This window comes from Leopardus geoffroyi, chromosome D3, assembly GCF_018350155.1.
Source record: "Leopardus geoffroyi isolate Oge1 chromosome D3, O.geoffroyi_Oge1_pat1.0, whole genome shotgun sequence".
Taxonomy (NCBI): Eukaryota; Metazoa; Chordata; class Mammalia; order Carnivora; family Felidae; genus Leopardus; species Leopardus geoffroyi.
The window spans coordinates 10603745-10630159 of record NC_059339.1 but is presented as its reverse complement, the minus strand read 5'-3'; the positions used below and the strand labels follow the sequence as shown (position 1 = coordinate 10630159).

The 26415-nt window shown below is 49.4% G+C and overlaps 2 protein-coding genes and 1 long non-coding RNA gene across 9 annotated transcripts in view; 1 reads left to right on the top strand and 2 right to left on the bottom strand.

Annotated features, from left to right (window-relative positions):
* Positions 1 to 4412: 4412 nt before the first annotated feature.
* On the bottom strand, positions 4413 to 17431 carry OAS1 (2'-5'-oligoadenylate synthetase 1). Its single transcript, XM_045459692.1, is given in 7 exon segments — positions 4413 to 4926; positions 6088 to 6241; positions 7032 to 7264; positions 11560 to 11744; positions 13892 to 13981; positions 13984 to 14179; positions 17149 to 17431. Coding segments are annotated over 7 exon segments (1203 nt in total). The 5' UTR covers positions 17335 to 17431; the 3' UTR covers positions 4413 to 4767.
* Positions 10135 to 25892, top strand: LOC123588547. The gene is made up of 2 exons (XR_006707901.1): positions 10135 to 10168; positions 25848 to 25892. It is a non-coding gene; the product is annotated as an uncharacterized LOC123588547 (long non-coding RNA).
* Positions 24193 to 26415, bottom strand: part of RPH3A (rabphilin 3A) — a 276496-nt gene continuing 274273 nt past the window's right edge. For 6 of the 7 annotated variants that reach the window (XM_045459689.1, XM_045459690.1, XM_045459688.1 and 3 more), the window contains one exon: positions 24193 to 26372. In XM_045459689.1, coding sequence (XP_045315645.1) covers positions 26242 to 26372 — 131 coding nt within the window. In that variant the 3' untranslated portion in view covers positions 24193 to 26241. The remainder of the gene's footprint in view (positions 26373 to 26415) is intronic. The other variant, XM_045459685.1, reaches the window with a different exon arrangement.

Here is a 26415-nt window from a genome sequence, read left to right as displayed (position 1 = left end):
GGGGGGGGGGGTGGGGGTATTTGGGAGCGTTCACTCGGGGCTTCAAAGGCGGCATTAGGTTAAAATTCACCTTCCTTTTTTCAAAATTTTTAAATTAAAAAAATTTTTTTTACTGTTTATTTTTGAGAGAGAGAGAGAAGAGAGAGAATCCGAAGCAGGCTCCAGGCTCCTAGCTGTCAGCACAGAGCCCGACACGGGGCTTGAACTCATGAACTGTTGCGATCATGACCTGAGCTGAAGTCAGACGCTCAACCAACTGAGCCACTCAGGTGCCCTGTCCCCCTGCCGCCCCCAACCAAATCACCTTCTTTTGAGCCAGGGGTGAGGTGGGAGGGGCTGGGAGCATAGAGGGGTGGCCCTCAGCATCAATTCTGAGCATCAATCCAGCATCAATCAGTTTATTGCAAAAAGAATTGATAAAGTCAGAAAATTCAGAAGAGTATAAAGATCGCTTGAAATGTTATGATGAAATACACTCTCTGCAACATTTAGGTCTTCCAGAAACCAAATGCTACAAAATGCAATTAAAGAGAACATACTGAGGACAGTAAAATAGAAACAAATATGTAGAAATAATATGACAGAGGATGTGAAAGACCCATGCAGTGGCATATTACAACGGTTACAGCATCATTAAAGACGATTAAAATAAAAAAGACGATTAAAATTAATAAGGAGACACTCCAAGTTCATGGATGGGGATTCTCAATAGAACAACAGCGTCTTTCTTCCTAAACTGATTTATGTAATTCCAATCAAATGCCTCCCCATATTTTGGGTGGGACTTCACACATCGAGTATAAATTAACATAGAAAAGGTCAGGAGAAGGCTTTTGTAGGTTTCCCCCCAATATAAGATTTTTTAGCAAATGTTTATTTTTGAGAGAGACGGAGTCAGAGCGTGAGTGGGGAGGGGCAGAAAGAGAGGGAGGGGCGCCTGGGTGGCGCAGTCGGTTAAGCGTCCGACTTCAGCCAGGTCACGATCTCGCCGTCCGTGAGTTCGAGCCCCGCGTCAGGCTCTGGGCTGATGGCTCAGAGCCTGGAGCCTGTTTCCGATTCTGTGTCTCCTTCTCTCTCTGGCCCTCCCCCGTTCATGCTCTGTCTCTCTCTGTCCCAAAAATAAATAAACGTTGAAAAAAAAAATTAAAAAAAAAAAAAAAAAAAGAAAGAGAGGGAGACGCAGAATCCGAAGCAGGCTCCAGGCTCTGAGCCATAAGCACAGAGCCCGGTGTGGGGTTCAAACCCACAAACCGTGAGATCATGATCTGAGCCAAAGTCAGACGCTTACCCGACTGAGGCATCCAGGTGCCCCTCCTGTAATATAAGATTTAGTCTTTAATCCATTTTGAGTGGCTTTTCGTGTATAGCATAAGATAAGGGTCTAGGTCATTCTTTCGCGTGTGGGTGTCCCATTTTCCCATTGCCATTTGTTGAAGGCTTAGCCTTTCCCCATTGTGTATTCTTGGCAAATTGCTGAAGGTCAGCTGACTGTATGTGAAGCACAGGCAACACAAACAAAACTAGACAAGAGGGACGACATCAAACTGAAAAGCTTCTGTGCAGCAAATGAAACAGTCAACGGGGGAATAATGCAACCTATGGAAAAGGAGAAAATATTAGCAAACCGTGAATCTGATAAGGGGTTCATCTGCAAAATCATAAGGTGCTCCTACCACTCAGTAGCAAAGACACTAATAGCCCAATTTGAAAATGGGCCAAGGACTCGAGTCGACTTTTTTCCGAAGAAGACCACAAATGGCCAACAGGTGTATGAAAAGATGCTCACCATCGCTAATCACCAGGGAATTGTAAATCAACACCGTAAAGCTATGACTTCACACCAATTAGAATGGCTATTCCCGAACAAACAAGAGACACGAGTGGAGAACACGGAACCTTTGTGCACTATTGGTAGGAAATCAAGATGGCACAGCCATTACAGGAAAGTATGGGAGTTCCTCGAAAAATAAAAAAACAGGGGCGCCTGGGTGGCTCAGTCGGTGAAGCGTCTGACTCCAGCTCAGGTCGTGATCTCACAGTTCATAGGTTCGAGCCCTGCATCGGGGCTCCGTGCTGACAGTGCAGAGCCTGCTTCAGATCCTCTGTCTCCGCCCCTCCCCTGCTCATGCTCTCTCTCTCTCTTTCTCTCTCTCTCTCTCTCAGAAATAAACATTAAAATAAATAAAAAATAGTACTACTGTATGATTGATGTGACTTTTCAATTAATCTACTGATGACTGTAACATTGTTTATAATCATGAAACACTCTCAGAAGATGAAACAAATTGGGAATGCAAACTGGTGCAGCCACTCTGGAAAACAGTATGGAGGTTCCTCAAAAAAGCTAAAGATAGAACTCCCCTACGACCCAGCAATTGAACTACTAGGCATTTATCCACAGGATACAGGTGTGCTGTTTCGAAGGGACATGTGCACCCTTGTGTTTATAGCAGCACAATCGACAAGAGCCAAAGGATGGAAGGAGCCCAAATGTCCATCGATGGATGAATGGATAAAGATGGGACACACACACACACACACACACACACACACACACACAATGGAGTATTACTTGACAATCAAAAAGAATGAAATCCTGCCATTTGCAACTACATGGATGGAACTGGAGGGCATCATACTAAGTGAAATTAGTCAGAGAAAGACAAAAATCCTATGACTTCACTCATATGAGGACTTTAAGAGACAAAACAGATGAACATAAGGGAAGGGAAACAAGAATAATATAAAAACAGGGAGGGGGACAAAACAGAAGAGACTCTTAAATATAGAGAACAAACTGAGGGTTACTGGAGGGGCTGTGAGAAGGGGGATGGGCTAAATGGGAAGGGGCATTAAGGAATCTACTGAAATCATTGTTGCACTACATGCTACCTAATTTGGATGTAAATTTTAAAAAATAAAAAATAAAAAATAAATAAATAAAAGAAAAAAAATTTTTAAAAAGAATCAGCAAAAAAAAAAAAAAAGCCTCCTAGGATTCTGATAAGGATTGCTTTGAATCTATAGATCAATTTGGAAAGAATTGACATCTGAGCCATATTAAGTCTTGCATTCCATCATACAGTGTATCTCTCCATTTATTTAGGTCTTCTTCAATTTATTGTGGAAATCTTGTGTACTTTTCAGGGTATAGATCATGCACACTTTTGTCAACTTTATCCCTAATTTACATATGTCCAATCTCCGATCTTTTTGCCAGTATGTAAAAACCCAATCAAATAATTTTGTATGTTGGCTTGTATCTTGCAACCTTGCGAAGTTCATTTGTTAATTTTAGTAGCTTTCTGAAGATTCCACCAGCTCTCTACATAAGCAATCACATAGTCTGTGAATAAAGACAGTTTTACTTTTTTCTCTCCAAAAAAAGAAAAAGATGACACGAGTGGATTATCCACTTAATTATGGTAGAGTGCAATGCAGCCATTATATGTGATAGCCCAAATTTCCTACGCAGCATAGTGATAATTATGATACATGTGACAAAGCAGGTAACAAAACCAGGTAGGGAGTAGCATCCCATTTTTATAAAAACAGCACATACATAGGGAGACAGGGAGAGTCAGAGACAAGGCTGAAGAGACAGGTCCCAAGTGTTTACAGGTTGGTGGAAGGGACCATGGAGTGTTTTTCTTTCTTTCTTCCTTCCCCCTTCCCTCCCTCCTTTCTTCCCTTCCTTCCTTCCTTCCTTCCATTCGTTCTAATGATTTCTTTACTTTGCTAATGTTAAAGACAATAACCAAATAATGTCATGAAAAAGAAATGACGTTTGTGGGTTCAAGCCCCACATTGGGTTCTGTGCTGACAGCTTGGAGCCTGGAGCCTGCTTCATATTCTGTGTCTCCCTCTCTCTCTGCCCTCCCTCACTCATGCTCTCTCTCTCTCAAAATAAATAAACATTTAAACAAATTTTAAAAATTATCAGTTGTCAGGCCTGTGACATTCTTCTGTTCGTGTGTGTGTGCTAAGTCTCTGAGACCAGGTATGTGAATTACACACTCACTCGACCAGCTGCGTTTCAAGGGCGCAACAGCCACATGTGTCTGGAAGCTACCGCATCAGACAGGGCAGTTCTACAAACTTTCCTAGATGATCAGAAGTGTAGACAGAGGGTGAATCAACACTGCTGGTCCTAGGATTATTTGTAATTGAAAATTAGAAGGACCCAAAGTGATCTAATTATTACAAGGTTCCATGCAAATGTCGGTCTATGAGGCAGGGATTTTTCGTCTGCTCTGTTCATTGCTGTGTTCCCAGCATCCAGCACAATGCTTGGCACACAGCAGGCACCCAATACACGTTTCCAGTTGTATCGGTTCATATATACACACATATAATACGCGGATATACTTCTCGATGGTGTGATTTGCCGTGACTAAACATCCAACACACGGTATTTGCTGTTCTTTTTATTGTTATTGATGAGAAATTGGACTAGAACTCTCCCACTAGGAAGACAGAATACAGTTAAGGCTCTCTGGTTGTCTCTCAGAGAACGTTGTCAGAGATCAGGCTGGGGTAGGGTGGGGCTGCAGGGAACGTCATCTATGATGGGTTGAAAGACCACCGAATGGGGGAAGAGTGGGGGCCAGGAGAACTGGATTCGGGTCTGAAGTCTGACACCCATTCACCGCTGCTTTGGGGGCCGTCTTCTGCTATCTGGATCAAGGGACCCCCCCCCCCCACCTCCGAAATGAGGGGGCTGGTCTGGATGATTCTGGAGCCCTTCCCCCGAAGATGGGCTGGCATTCAGAGGATGACACACGTCCAGTCATCTTCCTTCTGGGGAATGGATGCTGCCCGGCCCGTGCTGAGGTTCTCAGAGGGTGCAGGACGCCATCCATAATCATGGTACTGATGTGTCCTGTGTTCACAGGTAAACCAATCGTTTGGATAGTTTTCTTCAGGCTAAAAGGGTAAAGCACGTGATCACATTGCTGATCCTTCCCCCTTGGCCCTGGGTCTCAGTGAGCATTTACAGTGTCACAGGCCACCCAGATCCCCCTGGAGGACGGACAAACAAGTCCCAGCTGCTGGGGAGGTGGGCAGCAGACAGACCCCTGGCCTTCAGCGCCGCCTCGGCTGCAGAAAGCCCCATGTCCAAGGCGATGCCCATTCCTGAGTTGCCCACATTCAGTGACTGGTCCATGGGGGGTCTAAAGGGCTGACCACCCCAGACTGCGGCAGGGCAACTCTGAAGGCCACGGAGCCCCAGGACTCCCCCAAGGAGGGGCTGGCCGAGACTCACATAGGGGCGCACCCCCAGCTGGACTTCTCCCTGCTTCCTCCCCCTCCTTTCCACACCTGTTCGCTCAGATGGTTCTCTCCCCAAAAACACTCCTTCCCCTGGAAACCCACCTACAACGTCATCAACGTCACCTGCTGTGCGAAAGACTATGGCCCTGGTGTGGGGGGTGGGGCAGAGATCCAAGTTCAGGCCCTTCTGCCTCTTCCCGGCTGTGTGGCACGCCCACGTCCCTCAGCAGTGCGGAGTCTCCCGTGTGTGGGATGATACGCGGGGACGCTGCAGAGCACGGCGGGCTGAGCGCTGGCACTGGAAGCCACCGACTTTGGATCTCCGCTCCACGGCGGGAGCTCCCGCGCTAAATGTCCTTGAGCAGGTGACTCTCTGAGCCCCTCTTCTCATAGGTAAGATGGGAGTAGGAAACACGCCTCAAAGGGTGTTGTTTTCATGATATAATATAGCCATCCGTGTGGGACAGAACCTCAGCCCAGAGCAAATATTCACTAAGCGGTGGCTGTTACTGTTTATTATTATTCGCAGAGGAAGGAGCCCACGGGGGCTGTTGGAAGAGTTGCCTCCGGCCAGGGTAGTGGTAACTAAAGAATGAACTCTGGACAAGGGATATGCAAATCCCAGGAGCCCGGCGAAACGGGGCTAAGATGATAGAGAAAATGGAGCGTATCCTGAAACTATATGACTAGGGGACCCTGGTAGCAAGAGGCCACTTCTTTGGAGAGAACGTTCTCCAGCAGCATGCGCCACACGGTGTGGAGGAGGTTGGGGGGGGGGGGGGGAAGGACAGCAGAGGGGAAGCCGCAAATCACCTGCACGTTCCACGAGACCACCCGAGACCCATCCGTGTTGGTAAAGCATGGGTAACTCAGCCAGACTCTGGCCTCTTCTGCCAGCCGCTGCCAGCTGTACCGGTCTTTACCGGCCACGTTTCCTGTAGGATCGGCCGGGTCCAGAATCACAGGCCTGGAGAGTAACAGTGAGAGAGGGACAGGTGAGGAGTTAGGGCTGTGTCTGGGGGATGAGAGCCTCCTGGCCCAGGCTGGGACTCAGGGTGGGAGCGGGGTGGGGGGGGGTTGCTGTTCCCCCGGGGCGTGTCCTGACTGCCCTGCCCCCGTGGCGGGTGGTGGGCAAGGGGAGAAAAAGCCTGGCCCTTGGGTCTGACAGGCCTGGGTTTGAATCTCCCCTCTGCCCTTTATTAGTCGTTTGCTCTTGGGCAGGTCAGTTGACCTCTTTAAGCCGATTTCCTCATCTGTGAAATGGGGAGAGCAGAGGACACCTGTCTCATAGGACATGATGTGAGGGTGGAGACAGAACGTGGGAAATGTTCCGCACAGGACTCGGAACATAGTAAGAGGTCGGTACACGTTAGCTGTAAGGACCGTAATTTTTTGCTTACTATATCAGGATGCGTTCGTCTTGCCGCAAGCTCTTAATCCCTCGGAGCAACGAGCATTGTTGCTGCGGCCGTTGAAATTTTACTCGTGTTTTTGTTAAGGTTTAGGCAAGCTCCTGACTTCTCAGAACCTCAGTTTGTCCACCTGTAAAGTGGCTACATACTGCCTGCCTCACAGGGCGGGAGGCTGTAGGTTCAATCAGATGGGCAGTAGTAAAATGCTCAGCACGATGACTGGCCAGAGAAGATGATCCATGAGCACGGAGCCCTCCCCCTCCCCCCCCCCCCACTTCCAAGGTGCCACAGGGCACCAGGGGTTCCTTTCTGTGGGGAGCCGACCCACGTGGAGGTGTAGGGTACCTGGATTTATTAAGCTGTCTCCTCAGGTACTGTTTAATGATAGGGTTTTCAAAGTCGTAATAATTTGTCCAGTAGATGCAAAGCTCCCGGTAGTTCAGGACTAATACCAAGACGGTCTGGAACCCCCGAGCGGTGCTGAAATCTGTCTGCTTGTTCCCACGCTCCCAGGCGTAGACGGTCAGGAGCTCCAGGGCGTACTGGGGTGGGAGTGGCTTCCCAAGCTTCTCCTTGCACTGAGGAGGGGGAAAAGACCATCAGAAACATGCACTTGTCCCGTCGTGGCACAAAGCACATCTCCCAAGGGCCAAATCCGGCCTGCCATCTGCTTTTGTCAATAACATTTCCTTGAAGCCAAAGCCACGCCCATTCATCTGTGTGTAGCCTGTGGCTGCTCTCATGCTACAAAGACAGAGCTGGCTGGTTGAGGCAGAGACCCCGCACGCAGCCCCCAGAGTCTGAAATGGTCACTACCCAAGGCATTTTGGAAAAATTTTACTGACTCCTGGTTAAGAGCTTGAGCTCTGGATTATGCGTGAGGCGGGTTCGAGTCCTGCATCCACCAGTGTCCACTTCCGAGAAGACAACTTAGACTCTTGGAGCCTCGTTATTCTTACCTGCCAGGTGAGGGGTAATAACACCACCAACCCCAAAAGGATACCGTGACAATTAACTGAGAGGAAGAAATTGAAGTGTTCCTAAGAGCCAAACAAAAGTCCCTTTGGAGTAAGATCGCTAACGCAGAGCGTCAAATGATTTCACAAAGAATTTATAAGTATCATGACCTGCACGTAAATGACCAGGTACACGAGGAAACGAGAGACCAAGAGTAATAACCAGCAGAAGAAAGAGAAAATAGTAATAAGTCCACAGAACTTTTTTTACATTTTTTTTTAGGGAAAGTAGTTTAAAAAAAAATTTTTTTTAAGGTTATTTATTTATTTTGAGAGAGACAGAGACAGTGTGAGCAGGGGAGGGGCAGAGAGAGAGGGAGAGAGGGAGAGAGAATCCCAAGCAGGATCTGCACTGCCAGCGCAGAGCCTGATATGAGGCTCGAACTCACAAAACTGAGTGAGAGATCAAAACTGAGCGTGAGATCGCGACCCGAGCCGAAAATGAGAGTTGGACGCTTAACCGACTGAGCCACCCAGGTGTCCCAGTCCACAGAACTGTAAATATTGAAGGATCAGATATAGACTTGGAAATAACTAGGAATATTGTGTTTAAAGAAATAAAGGAAGAGCTTGAAATAGAGAAAATTAGAAGCCGTAACAAGTAGCATGGCATATTTGAAAATAAATAAAATAGAAATCATAGTATAAAAAACGATAATAACTGTAATTAATAACTCAACAGCAAATTAGACACAGTTAGGGGAAAATTAGTGAGTTGGAGAGTACATTAGAATGAACTATCCGGAAAAAAGCACGGGGAGACAGAAAGATGTAAAATATGGAAGACAGTATAAAGATACGGAAGACAGAATGAGGTCTAACATACATTAACTGGAGTTCCAGGAGGCAAGGAAGAGAGAGAAACAGTATTTTAGGAGAATGGCTGAGAGTTTCCAAACCTGATGAAAGAGATCCATCCACAGATTCAGGAATCCCAGTGAACTCCAAACAGGACAAGTGAAAAAGGAATCATCATTAAGACACCTCAGGTTGAAATGAAACGAAATCGAAGACAAAGAGAAAAATATAAATGCAGCCAGAGGAATCAGACAGTTTACCTACAAAGGAGCCACGGTTAGGCTGACAACTGACTCGTCACTAGTGACACCAGAAGACGGGGGAGTGACGTATTCCATGTACTGAAATGACCGCCAAATAGATGGCAAAAATAGCCATCGACAACGAAGGTAGAATCAAGACATTTTCAAGCAAACAAAAACTAAGAGTTCATTATCACAAGACAGTCACCAAAAAAATCTCCAAGGGGACATACTTCAGGAAGAAGGAACATGATCCCCGGGGGACAGTTAGAGACGTAGGAAAGAGCTGACAGTAAAGAGCATAGTAAATATGTGGGTAGATAAAATGAGCACTGATGTTGTAAGATAATAGTAATGCTTTGAGGCCCTTGAAAATATAGAGACTTGAAATATACAACACAAGTAGCATGGGAGTTGGAGATGGTGATGGTGGTGGTAAGTGGGGTTAAAGGACGGTCAGGTTCCTGTATTGCTTTCCAGGAAAGGAGAGGGAGGGAGAGGGGAAGGGGAAGAAGGGTAGAGAGGGAGAGGAAGGAGGGAGGAGAATAAGGGAGGGAGGGAGAGAGGGAGAGAGGGGAAGGGGAAGAAGGACAGGGAGGGAGGAAGAGACAATTTTTTGCAGGACCATCTTGTTCATCGTAGAACAGTTAGTATCCCTGGCTTCTTCCCACTAATTGTCCGTAGCATCCTTGCCCCCGATCACCATGGTTACCAAAAAGCATCCTCATGAATTTTCAGTGTCCTTGGGGCCACTGTTACACTTGTCAAGAACCACTTTTGTAAGTTCTAAAATGCTCAGGCTCCATGATCAAATTTCCTAGATCAGCAAACTTCAGGTGTCTAGCAAATAAGTGATTTCTTGCTTTGCCTTGAAGATAATTTTTCAAGTAGGAAGGTTATCCTTAATTGCTTCCTTTCACCCAATTACTCATCCAAAAATATACACGTGTATTATAAGATGTATATTACTTAGCAGGCAAAGTCTTCAGTCGGAAGACCCAAGTTCAAGGCTTCGTTCTGCTCCTTATTAGCTGAAAGAGTGATCTGACTCTTACTCCTCCAGTAATACAGGCTTGATAATGATACCTCCCCTCGCTCAGCTCACAGAATAACCATGAAGATTAAGTGAGATATAGGATGTCTTAAAGTAAATGGAAATGCGTATCACATCCACAAAAGATTAAATATGATGAGCCTGGACAAGATGAACACATACTACATGCTAACTTTTATTATGTGCGCTCTTGGCAGTGGCTCAAAGGAACCACATCCATGAGGATCGGCTGTGCCAGGCACTGTGTCACGTTAGGCCACGTTGCCCTTCGCAAATGAGAAAATAAGAAGCACAGAGAGGTTAAGTTGATGGCTCAAGGTCAGACAGCCAGGGAGCAGACAGAAGTGTGTGTGTGTGTGTGTGTGTGTGTGTGTGTGTGTGTGGTGATAGCATTCATTAATTTATTCAACAATTACTTACTGAGCACCTATTATGTGCCAGGCGCTGTTCTAGGTTCCGGAGACGCAGCAGTAAATAAAACGCACAAACCCCTTCCTTCGTGTACATTTTTAGCGGGAGAGACAGACACTAAACAAACACATAAGCAACTGCAAAGGTCCAAAGGCTGGAGCAGAGTCTTGCTGTTGGAGGAACGACAAGGGAGGCAGCATGGCCTGAAGGGCAGACATGGGGGTTCAGCGAGGTCAAGGGCAGATCCCGGGAGCCTCGCAAGGTGCCTGGGACCCAGGCGACAGCGATAGAAGTGGTGACAATAAATGAATTGTGGGTATATTTTAAAAACAGGACCAACACCATTTGTTGACTGGTTGGACGGAGGTGTGCATGTGAAGAGGTCAAGGAAGATGTACGTTTCAGGCCAGAGTAACTGGCAGAATGGGGCTGTCACGTGTTGGCATGGGAAAGACTGGGAGGAGTGTGACACCCTGGGTCCCCTGGCACCTGTCTCTCCCCTTCCTACCCAGCCCCGTCCTCCTCCTTCTCTCCTTCCCCACACATCCCCTCCTCTCCCTCGCCCCATCCCTCCCTCCCTGTGGGAAATAGGTTCAAGGATACCTTACACTTACCTAACGAAGCTGAGGGCAGAAAGCCCGCGCCACAGGGTGAAAGCGCCCGAGGTTAGTTAGCGAGATATTGTTACAGGATCACGAGTAACTTGCTACAGGAAGCTACTCTCCATCTGCCGCCGACACACTATTGTGCTCTGACCACAACTTCAAACGCCCCTCGCCCCCCAGACTCTTTGCTTCTTACACACACAAGTTCATGCTTTACTATCTGATTGTTTTCTGCACATTCACCGTGTGTACGATCTTGAGAGCTCAACAGACACGGACACGAAATCCCTGCTCGGGGCCCTCGTCTCTCCCCAGACACTAATTAGCCTCTCTCATCTTCATTTCTGTGTCTGCTCTCTCGCCGGACAAGAGAGAGCTCCAGATTCCTGATCTGAGACACCTCCCCTTCCCCCCTCCTCTCCTCCCTCCCCTCTCTCCCTCATCTCCTCCCTCTTCTCGCCTCCCCACACCTCTCTCTCCTCCACCCTTCCCTCTATTCCATGCCCCCCTTCCTTCTCTCCCTCCTCCCCTCCCTCCCTTCCCCCTCTCCCCTCCCTCCCCACCCCCCCTCCCTCTCCTGGTCCTCCTCCTTCTCCCCTCCCCTCTCCTCCCTCTTCTCCCCTCCCTCTCCTGGTCCTCCTCCTTCTCCCCTCCCCACACCTCTCGCTCCTCCACCCCTCTATTCCGTGCCCCCCTTCCTTCTCTCCCTCCTCCTCCTCCTCAGCTCCCCAGGCAGAAGGAACTTACCAGTTGGTACCAGTGCTTCACTAGGCGGATGAGGCTCTTCACCTTGGTCGGACGCTGCCTCAGGAAGTCTCGCTGCAGCTCTGTGAAGCAGGTGGAGAACTCTCCCTCTAGGTTCAGGTCCTGGCACTCTTGGATTAGCTTGACGTAGACTCTGGGGTCAGGTCTGTAGGTATTGGTCCACTGCCCTGTTAGGGACAAATCCATACGTAACTCTAAGATGTTAGCGTCTCTGATGTTCGTCCGGCCACTCTGGGGCTCACTGGCCGTGGGGTGCAGCAGAAAGGGCGACGGGCCGAGCCGGGGGGCCCGAAGCCCATCCCCAGCCTTCCCTTCTCCCATCTCTTCTGCCAACCCACCTCACCCGGAGGTGAGCCTCCTCACTGGTTCCTCCACAGCCCACTCTCGACCCAGAGAGGACTTTCAAAGCCAGCTCACACCGCTTCCTGCTTCCCACATCTAGAATAAAACCCAGTATCTCCGTGGCCCAGGAAATTTGCTGGGATCTCACCTCCTACCTTGCTCCCCTGCCGCTCATACCTGGGGCCTTTTTTCTCTTCCTCAAACATGCCAAGCTCACTCCTGTCTCGGGACCTTTGCACTTGCTGTTTCTTCTTCCTGGATCTTCCCATGGTTGGCTCCTTCTCATCCCTCAGCTCCGACGTCACCTCCTCAGAAACCTTCCCTCATTGCACCGTCTGAAAAAGCCCTCCCCCTGCCACCTCCCGGTCGCTCTCCATCGTATCGCTCTGCAGGTATCATTCCATTTATCTTGCTTCTATGCTTCATGTCAGGCTCCAGGATAGAGGTTCCTTGTCTGCCTCATTCATGGCCAGGGAGCAGTGCCTGGTACACAGTAGGCACTCAAAGGATAATTTGTGTTCATCCTTGTTGACTGAATGTCTCCCAAACTCCGGTCGTGCCTCTCTCCCCATCTATTCTCCACGCTACCATTGGACTAGGTTTCTAAAACACAAATCTGACCAGGTTACTCCCCTACTTGAAACCCTCCCACAGCTGTTCTGTTGTGTTCAGAAGAAACCCTTGACCAAGGAGGCAGGTTTCTGCAGGACCAGCTCTCCTGGCTCAGTTCCCACTCACTCCTTTCCTGCCCTCTGCACTCCCCCCCTGCCCCCTCCCCACTCCCTCCCTGCCCACTCCCTCCCTGCCCCCCATCCTCCCCCCTCCTTCCCTGCCCTCCACACCCTCCCCACTCCCTCCCTGCCCCCCATCCTCCCCCCTCCTTTCCTGCCCTCCACACCCTCCCTACTCCCTCCCCGCCCTCCCCCTCCTTCCCTGCACTCCACGCCCTCCCCACTCCCTCCCTCCCCCCTTCCCTCCCTCCCCTCACTCTGTTCAGTGTCTAGCAGTTCCCCCAACACATCCTCCCCTTTTCTCATCTCCAGTCCTTTGCTTGTGCTGTTCCCTCTGCCGGGCATGTCCTTCCTCCCCTTCTCTCTGCCCCTCTTATCTCTTTTGTAACCATCGTAGGCCTGCGCCCAACACCGGACATGGCAACAAGGAGAGATTCCCAAACTTTCTCATTTCCCGGTGCCTTTAGAGTTTCGGTATTTTCCTCAAGGGTCCCCTCCGCCCAAGAGGAGTTCCATGCACGGGGTTCAGTCTACAACTGAACAGTGGTGGTTCGTGCGGTGTCCCCCAGACGGCATTGTGCGTCCCTCAAAAACTTAAAATCTAACCTCCCTGTGCTCCCCGTGAGTGTTTTCACTGTGGCGTCCTGGGGTGCCTCGGCCTACGGTTGGGGAACTCACACTCTTGAACACCTACTATGCGCCAGGCCCCGTGTGACAGCTGAATGCGGATGCTCGCTCAATGCTTAAGAGTACGACATAGGTGGCACGGTTTTGCCAGCTTTCCGGATGCGGAAACTGAGCCCCTGAGAGGTTCTGCTTCCTGTCCAAATGCGGCTGTGGGTCGTCGATATAGACTCCAGCCCTCAGCACGAGTCTGGCAGGGTTTCCTCCTGTTTGGGGCAATAGATGAAATTCACGTACGGACCGCAGGCTGGATCTACACTGCCTCCCTTGCAGAAAGCTAAAATTTACACGCTTGGCCACAAGCAGAGCCGGCCAGCCCAGAAGGTGTTCCGTAAGGGACGTCTTGCCCCCAAATTGCGCCAATTTGCCACTTAATGTCGCTCCTGTGGCCGGTCGTGACCTGATCCGTTCTAAGATCTCGACCCACCCCCTTCGAAGGGATGCCCCGTCTCGGTAAGACTCTCCGACTGTGGGAAAGTTCTGCTCAGAAATATGAAAAAAGAAAGCGGCCCTGTGGTGGGACAGAGGGGAAAGCCCTTGCGTCTGTGAGCGCTCACCCAGGACGTCAAAGGCAGGCAGGACATCAAACTCCACCCCCTCCTGGAGCTGGGGGGACCTGAGCACAAAGCTCAGGGCCCGGGGCCTCTCCAGTGCAGACTCTGTACTTCAAACTGCACTGCAAACGTTTCCTCTTCTTGACAGGCTTCCAGCTGCCTCTTAATTTCCCAGATGAATGTTCCCCGGTGGTCAAGCTGCTCCTGAAAACTTGTGAGGTTACTCAGAAAGACCACAAGGTCGGCGTCGGATCGGCCTCTGAGGGTCGTGCCTTTGCCCGAAGAGCCACCCTACGACAGAAGAGGAGAACGAGAAGGGACATTTACCGAGAAGGGAGGGCCTCCCGAACTAAAATGATGAGAGCGGCCACTAACATTCTAGAGCATTAGCCACCGATCTGAGGGCATCGCCAGTCTTAACTCCCATAATGCCCTCAGCCTTATGGCTGACCTACACACTCTTGTTACCAGCTCCCACTTTACAGATGGGGAAACAGGTGCTCAGAGAGGTTACGCAGAGGCCCGGGAGCACAGCTTGTAGGTGGCACAGATACAATTCAAACCCCAGCCGTCTCATTCTCCAGTCTGTGTTCTTTACATCCTATCTTATTATAGACTGCAGACCAGCCCTTGCTGGGTGGTCTACACGCATTATTTTACTTAATCTGTATACGGCCCGATAGGGCACTGGGCATGATGGATGAGGAAACAGGCACAGAGAGGTGAAATGACTTGCTCAAAGCCGGTAGGTGCTATCTGCTTTCAAAATTTATACTCTCGGGGCGCCTGGGTGGCGCAGTCGGTTAAGCGTCCGACTTCAGCCAGGTCACGATCTCGCGGTCCGTGAGTTCGAGCCCCGCGTCGGGCTCTGGGCTGATGGCTCAGAGCCTGGAGCCTGTTTCCGATTCTGTGTCTCCCTCTCTCTCTGCCCCTCCCCCGTTCATGCTCTGTCTCTCTCTGTCCCAAAAATAAATAAACGTTGAAAAAAAAAATTAAAAAAAAAATTTATACTCTTTTTTTTTTTAAGTTTATTTATTTTGAGAGAGCGCACGCACCTGTGTGCACACGTGTGCAAGCTGGGGAGAGGCAGAGAGAGGGAGAGAGAGAGAGAGAGAGGGAGGGAGAGAATCCCAAGCAGGCTCCGTGGTGTCAGTGCAGAGCCCGATGCGCGGCCCGAGATCACGATCTGAGCCGAAATCGAGAGTCAGATGCTCAGCCGACTGAGCCACCCGGGCGCCCCTCAAAACTCATACTCTTAACCAGCTCATGATACTGTAGAAATGGTGAGTCCCCATTGTGGATGGGGGGAAAAAGGGAACCCTCCCACACTGTTGGTGGGAATGTGTGGAGGTTTCTCAAAACATTAAAAATAGAAATACCATAGTATCCAGTAATCCCCCTATTGGGTATTTTGCCCAAAGAAAACGAACACACTAATTTGAAAAGATACATGCAGTCTTATGTTTACTGCAGCATTATTTACAATAGCCAAATTATGGAGGCAACCCGAGGGTCCGTCCACAGGCGAATGGATAAAGAAGATGTGTATACACACACACACACACACACACACACACACACACACACACACAGGACTGTTACTCAGCCATAAAAAAGGAATGAAATCTTGCTATTTGCAACAACAAGGATGGACCCAGAGGGTATTATTATGCTAAGTGAAATAAATCAGACGGAGAAAGACAGATGCCGTATGAATTCACTCATGTGGAATGTAAAAAATAAAACAAGCAAAAAAAATTAATTAATTTTTAAAAAATTAAAAAAAAAAAAAAAGGCCCGGGGCGGGGGTGCCTGGGTGGCTCAGTCTGTTGAGCGTCCGGCTTCGGCTCAGATCATCATCTCACGGTTTGTGAGTTCGAGCCCCGTGTCGGGTTCTGTGCTGACCACTCAGAGCCTGGAGGCTGCTTCTGATTCTGTGTCTCCTCCTCTCTCTCTGCCCCTCCCCTGCTCATGCTCTGTCTCTCCCTATCTCTCAAGAATAAACAAACTTAGGGGTGCCTGGGTGGCTCTGTCAGTTAAGCGGCCGACTTCGGCTCAGGTCATGATCTCGCGGTCCGTGAGTTCGAGCCCCGCGTCGGGCTCTGTGCTGACAGCTCGGAGCCTGGAGCCTGTTTCAGATTCTGTGTCTCCCTCTCTCTCTCTGACCCTCCCCCATTCATGCTCTGCCTCTCTCTGTCTCAAAAATAAATAAACGTTAAAAAAAAAGACAAAAAAAAATAAATAAACTTAAAAAAATTAAAAAAAAATGCTAGTTTATCAAGGACGTTGAAAAGCTGAGCATCTGGGGAGACAGCTGGTGCCTGGACCCCCTTTATGGACCCCAGAGCGCTGTCCAGCTCTGTTTTTGCAGAGTATACACTTTACAGGGGGCAATACCAACAACTTTTCAGCCACACAAAGTCATCGGAACATTTAGCTGTTGTTGGCTGGAGAGGGGCTCTGGAAGTCATTTTGTCAGGAAAAAAACAAACAAACACAATGCAGAAATGGTGAGTCCCCGGCCTGGCCACTAATTAGCAAATTGTTTACTAGAGCTGGGCCTCAGTTTCCCTATCTCTGAAATGGACGCGGCCGAGGATGAGGGTTCCTAAGCTTCAGTCAGGGCATTTGTTTAAAAGCTACAGGTGGAGGGGGGAGCCTGGGTGGCTCAGGCAGTTGAGCACCTGACTCTTGGCTTCGGCTTAGGTCACGATCTCACAGCTTCATGGGTTCGAGCCCCGCATCGGGTTCGCGGCCGTCAGCGCAGAGCCTGCCTCAGATCCTCTGTCCCCTCCCCCTCTCTGCCCCTCCTGCGCTGTGCTCTTTTAAAAATAAACATTAAAATGGGGCGTCTGGGTGGCTCAGTTGGTTAGGCATCCGACTTTGGCTCGGGTCACGATCTCGCGGTCCGTGAGTTCGAGCCCCGCGTCGGGCTCTGGGCTGACGGCTCAGAGCCTGGAGCCTGCTTCCGATTCTGTGTCTCCCTCTCTCTCTCTGACCCTCCCCCGCTCATGCTCTGTCTCTCTCTGTCTCAAAAATAAATAAAACGTTAAAAAAATAAAAATAAACATTAAAAAAAATCACAGATGGAGGGTCTCACCCCAGAACCTATTCTGACAGGCTATGGCCATATGTGCTCGCTATGGCTAAGTCAGAAACCACCTGCCCTGAAGACCCGGACCTTTTGCTCTCTCTCTGTCTCTGTGGGAACTCTGGCCCACTCAGCCACCCCTTCCCCAGTCCAGCAGGCTTGGGCTCACCTTGACCACTTTGGACACCCGCACGGGGTGTGGCGCATCTTGGAAACACCTCTCCTTCAGGAAAGTGGAGATGATGTGGACGGCTTGTCTGACCTGCCTGCGAAAACGTGTGTCTGGTAAGAGATAGTCTTCGATGAACTTGTCCAGATTCCTGGCAGGGATGTCTTTGAGGTTCCACCCCGACATGATACTCAGGGCAGGCACAGCAGAGCCTGTGGCAATGGAGCTGGCTTCTCCAAGCTGCTAACCTCCGTCCTGCCCGCTGTCTGAGTCAGTCAGTTTCATTTCCTGGGAAGGGAGGGGCTTGGCCTAGCGAACCGCCTCCCACCGGGAAACCTACCCTTTGGTCCTTTAAGGACGTCAGACCTGTCTTCAGACTGTGCTCTTAAACTCCTGCACTTCAACCCACACTCGTAGCTCGCCTGGGATAAATCATAATTAAAAAACTGATGTGTGGTTTCCTGCTTCGTCTTTTTTGGTTGCTGACAAAATTGTTTTATAGTCTCTTGTGAGCTTCACGGCAGTATATGCACATTATAAAATGGAAAAGAAGTCAGAGAAATCAGGAAGCATACAGACCATCCGGGACCCTAAAACTGAAAAATGTCCACTATAAAGGCTTTGGCATAGATCTTTGCAGAGATTTTTCTAGGTTCACACACACACACACACACACACACACACAGACAGTTACAGTTCTGTCTTTTTTTTTAATGTTTATTTATTTTTGAGACAGAGAGAGAGAGAGAGAGAGAGATAAGAGAGAGAGAGAGAGAGAGAGAGAGAGAGAGAGAACGAATGGGGGAGGGGCAGAGAGAGAGGGAGACACAGAATGGGAGGCAGGCTCCAGGTTCTGAGCTGTCAGCACAGAGCCAGAAATAGGTCTCAAACTCATGAACTGTGAGATCATGACCTGAGCCAGAAGTCGGAGGCTTAACTGACTGAGCCACCCGGATGCCCCCCCAAAACTCTTTTTTTTTTTTTTTTTTTAAGGCATCACGCTATATGCATTTTTCCTTTGGACTAATAGGCTGAATTTCTTGCAGTGGTTTCAGGTTTACACTCAGTTTCCCTGAAACTTGCAGACCACCAGGCTCGAGGAGAGAAGGACAGAACTTTCCCAGGCATGAGGCTGACCAAAAACAGCTGTCGCGGACGCCAGCAGTTCTGCTCAGGGGCGTGTCGGAGTACAAGTCACCGCCCGGACACCTGCTTCCCCTGCCTTCCCCTTTAAAAACCTCTGGCTTGGCCTGGGCAGGGAAGATGGTCTTCGAGACATCAGTCTACCACCTTCCCGGGTTGCCGGCTCCCTGAATAACACAACCCTTCCTTTCCCCCCATGATGGGTCTCCTGAATATCGATTTTTGAGCAATGAGCCGCCGAACCCGAGTGCGAAACCGATTCTCTGTCCAGTAACAGATTGCGGCGAACAGCCAGGAGCTGTGTGTCTGACTCTCCAGCCCCCCGGGGACTCCCCGAGACGAGCAGGAGGCCCACCTGTGCGTCTCCTGAGCTGGTGGCTGTCACAGTCGGAGCCAGCTGCTGGTGGCTAGCGGACCCAGCGGGACCCCTCACTATCTGGGAGGAAAAAGCACCCCACGCTGCTGGGCCACCTCCTTATGAGGCTCAAACTGAAGCACCTCCCAGATCGGCTTTAGGGGGCCTAGGGCTCCCCTGGACTTAAAGCTCCAACCTCAGATTGGCCCACAAGGGGTCCCGGGGAAACTGACAGGAGTACACAGATGGGCTTTTGAGCGGACACAGGTGCAACATATTAGGTATCAGAGCTAATTCAAGGTTGTTGGTTTAATTAAAACAGACATGTTTTTGGAGGTATCGGCGTCAAATATAATTCAGATAATCAGCTTTTATTCGACCTGAATTTTTTAGTTAAATTCATGTTGATTCTGTTACAACTTACCAGCAAAAAGGACTTAAAAGGATGGTTGATTTTTGTCTGTCTCGGGAAGTTTTCCCGGGTAATTGTTAAGAACAAGTACTTAAGGTTTTTTTTAATGTTTACTTATTTATTTTGAGAGAGAGAGAGAACACAAGCAGGGGAGGGGCAGAGAGAGAGAGAGAGAACACAAGCAAGGGAGGGGCAGAGAGAGAGAGAGAGAGAACACAAGCAGGGGAGGGGCAGAGAGAGAGAGAGAGAACATAAGCAAGGGAGGGGCAGAGAGAGAGAGAGAGAGAGAGAACACAAGCAAGGGAGGGGCAGAGAGAGAGAGAGAGAGAGAGAGAGAGAACACAAGCAGGGGAGGGGCAGAGAGAGAGAGAGAGAGAACACAAGCAAGGGAGGGGCAGAGAGAGAGAGAGAGAGAACACAAGCAGGGGAGGGGCAGAGAGAGAGAGAGAGAACACAAGAAGGGGAGGGGCAGAGACAGAGAGAGAGAACACAGCAGGGGAGGGGCAGAGAGAGAGAGAGACAACACAAGCAGGGGAGGGGCAGAGAGAGAATCCCAAGTAGGCTCCACACCCAGCACAGAGCCCATCAAGGGGCTTGGTCTCAAGACCGTGAGATCACAACCTGAGCCGAAATCAAGAGTCAAGGACGCTTAACCGAATGCTTAACCGTCGAGCCACCCCGACGCCCCATAAACAAAGTTTTAAAAAAGAGTTTATAGCTAAACATTTTTTAAAAGAGATTTTGTTTTTAAGTAATCTCTACCCCCAACTTGGGGCTCAAACTCGTAGCCCTGAGATCAAGAGTCTCATGTTCCATCTACTGAGCCAGCCAGGGGCCCCTATCTATAAACTTTTAAATAGCTTCCAAAATCTATCTAAAACTTTACAGTTTTGCCAGTTTAAATGGTAAATTGGATTGGGGTGCCCGGGGGGCTCAGTCGGTTGAGCGACCGACTTCAGCTAAGGTCATGATCTCGCGGCTTGTGGGTTTGAGCCCCGCGTCGGGCTCTGTGCTGACAGCTCGGAGCCTGGAGCCTGCTTCGGATCCTGTGTCTCCCCCTCTCTCTGCCTCTCCCCTGCTCATGCTCTGTCTCTCTCTGTCTCTCGATAATAAATAAACGTTAAAAAAAAGTTTTCTAAAAAATGATAAATTGGATTGAATTCACTGGATATCTAAGTCTTTTCCAGATAAGATAAAAGACCGACACATTAATTACTGAATGTCGGTTTTTCTGCTTTTAGCCTCTGACTGTAGGGGAACTAAAGGTACTTGGGCCCAGGGGTGCCTGGGTGGCTCAGCCGGTTGAGCGTCTGACTTCGGCTCAGGTCATGATCTCATGGTTCAGGGGTTGGAGCCTGATGTCCAGCTCTGAGCTGACAGTGAGGAGCCTGCGTGGGATTCTCCCCCTCTCCCTCTCTCTCTGCCCCTCCCCCACTCACACTGAGACTGGAAAAAATTAGCTTTAAAAATACACTGGTCTAAAATTAAATTTTGGTTTTTCTCTCTCTGTTAAAAATACAGGATTTTTTTGGATTGTTGGTCTGCCCTTGATGAGAAACTCTAAAGCTTTTTTTTAATCTTCCCAGAAAAACAAGGTTTCTGTATTTGTTTCTATTGAGCCCTTGATTACTTAATAAAACTGAATCTTATCAATATTAAAGGAGCTAAGTTTTGCTAACAACTATATACCCTTGTTATTTGCCTTTCAAATCTCTCGTTGCCGCCTTGGTTAAATAAATATTTAAATATTAAGTTTTATAGTAGTCTGTAATCCTACTTAGGCCCGTGCTTTCAAACCTTTTGATATTTGTAACAAATTTCCCCCAAATTCAAGTTCTAAATAAAGTCTTTTTAACTAATTAGGGTTGTTCATTGGATTCGTGAGGCACATGGGAAGCAATGTCAAACAAACATTGGTAAACCTTTTTGGTTACATTACATGGGCAAAAGCCATGACTGTTCCAGAAATTAGATAAAATTCCTAAAATTAAAAAAAAAATTTTTTTTAATGTTTCTTTGTTTTTGAGACAGAGAGAGACAAAGCACGAGCAGGGGAGGGGAAGAGAGAGAGGGAGACACAGAATCTGAAACAGGCTCCAGGCTCCGAGCTGTCAGCACAGAGCCCGACGTGGGGCTCGAACTCACGGACTGCGAGATCCTGACCTGAGCTGAAGTCAGACGCTCAACCGACTGAGCCACCCAGGTGCCCCAAAATTCCTAAAATTTTAATATGTCCTGGCATGATGTCACCACTTAGAGTTCTAATTATGAAAGTGTTGTGTGTCACAAAAAGAACCAAATTTCCTTGTCAACTGCATCAGAATAAACTCTCATCAGATTTTTAACTGTAGCAGGATTCTCACACACAGAGTTGTGACACCGAGGCTTTTCTTTCCAGGAAGCGACTTTATTCTTGCCGGCCCTGCTCGGTTGGGTTCGTACCCAGAGAACTGAGCCCCGGATGCCACGTGGGGTAGTTTTTGAAATATATTTTCTGCTTCCTTGTCTCCCATATAGGATAACACAGAAACACGTAGTCTGATTAAGTGGTCTCACGTTGCAAGGTCATGAGGGATGTTGTCACGTTCACGCATAGCCGGGTTACCTTGAGGTTGGTTTTGTTTTGTTTTTAATTTTCCCCTTTCCTTGGGGAGGGGACCCTACCACATAACCAGGGCCATTTTTTGAGTCTCCTGCCATTTACAGTTATTGTTCTGATGCTCTTGCAAACTATGTTTCAGCTTCAAGGAAATTCACGAACACAACTTTTAACACATACAGGTGTCCGATATCCTTAAGGTCAGAAAACTAAACTAAGCATTTCTAGAACTAATAGAAAAGCTCCACTCAGAACAAGAATGAACAACACGGGACTGACTGCATGGAGGTAGAGGGCTAGAGTTTCTTACGATTCTTGTTTGAAACATTGCTGGTTCTCTAATGTTTGTGTCACGGGAGGGTGGGCGAGACGCTGGTCCTTGTCTCACGGAGTGGAAGAATGAATCTCCAGCACGACAGCGATGGAGTTGGAGAGAAAGTATGAAGCTCTCAAGAGTGCGGAAGGTCCCGACAGGGTAGCCACTGAGGATTTCTGACCCTGACTTTTTACTGGGACCTTATCAGAAAGTTTGTGAGACTCCACTCATGGCATCTAGCCCAGGCGGGTCTGGAATACGTTTATCCTTTTTTTTTCTTCCCCCAAACCCTGCCGCCCAGGGGGTCCCTGATCTCGCCCTGCCTAATGTTGACCTTTTCCCCTATTCATTTGCACTTCCAGATTTAAGGAAGCCTTTTCTCCTAAGATAGCCATGACTTCCAGAAATTTGACAAAATATTCTTTTGTAAAGAAATGGAAACATTTATCTTTTCTCCCTGCCTGGACCTTCCAGAAGTCGGAAACTCTCAACGACTGTTCTTTCTTCCATGACAAGCATGAAGCTTTGACTGGAATGTCCTATTTGAGAGAGATGTGCACAGACTCAGATATGGCCAGACAGTTTTAAGGAACAAAGGTTCACTTGGAGCCAATGGAGCCCCTTGGAAATGTTAGCCTCATACCTTACTTGCAGAGTTGTCAACAGCCTTACCAGGTGCATAAAGGATATCACTTCCTGGTGGATACAGGAACCTCAGGAAATTTTGGAGGACCTCACGAAGAGAGGAATTCACCTAAATCTACTGGTGTTACAGGTGAATCGGACGGCAAATATTTGGCTCGGCTCTTGGCCTTAACGTTGTTAAAGACTCAATCTGAAATTCTTTATAAAAAGTTCAGCAGAGCAGATTAAAAGGAAAAAAAAAAAACAACCCATAGGGTCAATCACTATTCTTGCTGTGCTTATGTAAATAATTAAACCTGGACTTATTTTAGAAACATATTAGTATTAATTTGGCTATCTTTAATAGGAATGAGGGTGACTTTAGAGAAAAAGATTATGTTTCAATAACACCGTGGATGTTAGATTCTGGTTCTGGCTGATCATCTTTGAGTGTTTGTTGTTTGCCTATAAAACCGGGCTGCATCCTGAATTCTTTTGGTTGCTGCTAGCAGGCTGTGCGAGAAAGACGCCATATTGATTAGCAATGTTTGCCATGAGCACGGGGCAAGGTTAGCAATGTCTGCATTGAGCACAGGGCAACAGTGCCCCCTGCCACTTTTGGGGGTGCGACATGGCCTTAGCTGGTACCTCTTTCTACCTGGTGGCAGCTGGCTGATTTGTAGGAAAAACAGATGGACGTTAGGGCAGCAGTTTGCAAAGTCACCATGGGCGTGGGAAGCAGAAGGCCATAAGGCGTCAACCAGGAAGTATGTTCGAATGTACACCTTGTCCCCAGGGCACAGGAGAGTCTGGGGGTGGGGTGGCAGGGAGAGCATGGGTAGTTTGAAAAGGAAATCTCCTCAGGTGATTCTAACATGCCTACTTCTTCCCCAGGATTGAGAACCCCCCTTTTGGGGTTAAGGAAAAACTTCTAACATGGCCTGGATGGAACTGGATGACTCCTTCTGGGAAGTAACCAACGTTCCCGATAAATTGTTTCAACACTTTCGGGATCGATCATAGGGAGATTAATCATCCTTCTGGGAAGTTAGCTTCCCAGCTAACTCAGCTCACTTTTAGGACCACCGAAGGCTATCTGTGAAGGCTCCTTGTAGGATGGAAGGTTCTAGAACACAAAGGAGGCGTTTGATGATCGGTGATAGTATTAGCCACTGTGTTAAGGACACTGTGCCGGGAGTCCCATGAAACAGCTTCTTTCCTGGCACTGCTGTCGTGAGCCGTTGGGTGTGTTATTCCCTTTCCCAGGCTTTGGGTAATTCCTCTGTGAGATAAGTGAGTTGATTGGACTAGGCCCTGGCCCAACTCTGTCGTCTCTTTGGGCATGATCTGATTCCACGTGACCTTGGAATTTTCCCAAGGTTGGGCTAGAAGAGAGAAGAGGAGGGTTTGGGTACCAGGGAACAGCATTCAGCCATCATGGCCAGAAACCACATCTGCCTCGTCCACTGCTGTGTCCCCAAGGGCTGGAATGTAGCAGATACTCACTAAATACTGACTCTCCCAATAGCATCATGGGTCCTGACGGAGAGGAAGCACTTCCAGAAGCCAGAAAGGAAAACCCCAGGCCAACCAGCTTTCCTGGATATTCCTACTTTATTTTTTGGCTACATCATCACTAAGAAAGGCAGTGGGAGGTTCTGCATGCACTGGAGGGCGTGTGTGGATTCTAGGCAGGGAGGTGGTTACATTTGTCGGGGACAGCGTGCACCCAGACCGGGGACACCGTGAGCTCGCTGCATGCCGATTCCAGCGCCCACACCAGCGTCGGGCTTGAGCAACACAGCCAGCATGCTTTCTCCTAAGGGCAACCGTGGGAAGGAGGTGGGCTGAGAGTGGGTGCCACGGGGACTGACAGAGAGACAGGGTCAGGGGGCAAGATGGCAGCGAGGAAGCTGTTGGCCATCTTGGGGAAGGGGAAGAGCCATCTCGATGTTTAGAAAATGGTTATTCGAGGCGAGAAACCAGAGTCTTCCGATGAGTTTGTGCAGGGAGCTGGGGGTGGAGGCATTGAATGGAGAGGTTCAAAGGTGCGTCTGGAGAAAGGGAGAGCGTTAGTGTCCATCTGGTGATGTCTATAGATGATGGTGGGCGGTTAGACAGAAGGAGGTGATTTTCACAGGGGTAGACAATGGAAACTGGGGGGAAAAGCACAAGCCTTTCTCGTGGGGCAATGAACACTGCCTGACCCCAGCCTCAAATTTATAGCGTTCATTCTCATTGCTTTTTTCCTCCCTTCCATTATTATTATTTTTTGGGGGGGGGGGGAGACCGACCGATTCATGATGGGACAATGGCCTTTGGCATCAGGATCTGTCACTCTCGAAAGCCTTCCATTCATGATGGTGTTTTCTTCCCCTGACAAACTTGGTGAAGAAAGGGCAAGAGACACAGAGACTGAGACAGAGCCACAGACAGAGAGATTCAAGGTGATTCTGAGTGAGAGACAGGATCCCAGAGACGCAGAGAGTCAGCGAGTGCTAAGGACGCAGTCGTGTGTTCCTTTAACTGACGGCAGAGGGGGGAGGAAGGCTGGGGGCTTTGGAGAGGCCCCCTGCCCCCAGAGCTCTGGTTTCTAAATGCCTTTGGCACCTACTTGGGGAGCCCAGGGGCTGAGGAAGCCCTCTACAGGAGGTCTACACAGCTCCCGGGACGTCGCCAGCCGCTGGCCCAGCCCGAGGACACCCGGCCCTGCCAGCAGGAGTGGAAGTTTTGAGAAGCACGGCCCAACTGGGACTTCCGGGCTGCGCCAGTTTGGGTCAAGCTGGTGAGGGGCGAGGCTGGGTGAACCCCTTGGAGAGAGAGAAAGGAGGAGGGGAGAGAGATGGACAGGGAGAGAGGAGCGTGAGGAGGTGAGAGAGTTTGGTGGGGTGTAGGGCCCGGAAGAGGGGAAGGGAGGTCGAGGGACGGGGTGGGGGTGCTAGAGAAAGGGTGTTGGGTTTTGCTAGGAAGCAAGTGGGGGGGCATCCTGAAAGAGGGGGCTCCCGGATCCCGTTGGGTGTTCCATGCGCCCATTTCTTGATGCATCTGGAGCCAGGAGGGCATGTTCCTAGTCACCGGGGAGTTTAAACCCAGTGGTCTGTTTTCCTGGCCATCGGCGGGGGACGGGTAATGCTGTGGAGGGGCAGCCTGGCCTGGATGCTCTGTTTCTGCCCCAGTGCTGGTCCTCACAGCCTTGTCCGGGTCTGCTGACAACTGAGGATATGCGCAGACACGACACAGGAAACGCAAGTTGTGTGTGTGTGTGTGTGTGTGTGTGTTCGAGGCTAGGAGGGTCTAAAAACGGTTCTAAATGACAAGGAACCTTTGCCGTTTACCCAGAGACGTCATTAAATTCCAGCCTCCTTGTCAAAATCGCCCCATCCCTCTCCCTGCTGCCCCATCCTAGAGGGACCAGAGAGGGGCTGCACTCAGGGCCCGCGCCACAGCATCGCAGAGGGAGGGAGGAGAAGGTCTTTGGCAGTGGTGCCCAAGGGGGGGGGGCACCTCAAAGGCAGGTGCAGGGAGGGGAGGGGCGGAGGAGGCGGAGAGAAGAGGGACCAGAGTGCAAAGGGCAGCTGGGGTAGGCGGGTGGGTGAGCTGGCATGGGGGTGGGGCGTGGAGCTGGGGACCTGGCGGGGGGCATCCTAATCGCTCGACACGTGGTTCTCATTCTGTAGCTGGTGCCAACGCTCAATCTTCTTGTCCTTGTTTTTCAGACACTCGTACCAGTGTTTTAAGCGCTCTCCCTTGGCTGAGATCCCCAGCTGGCAGCCTCCTGGAGGACGAGATAGGGAGACAGGAGCAGGCGGTCAGAGCGG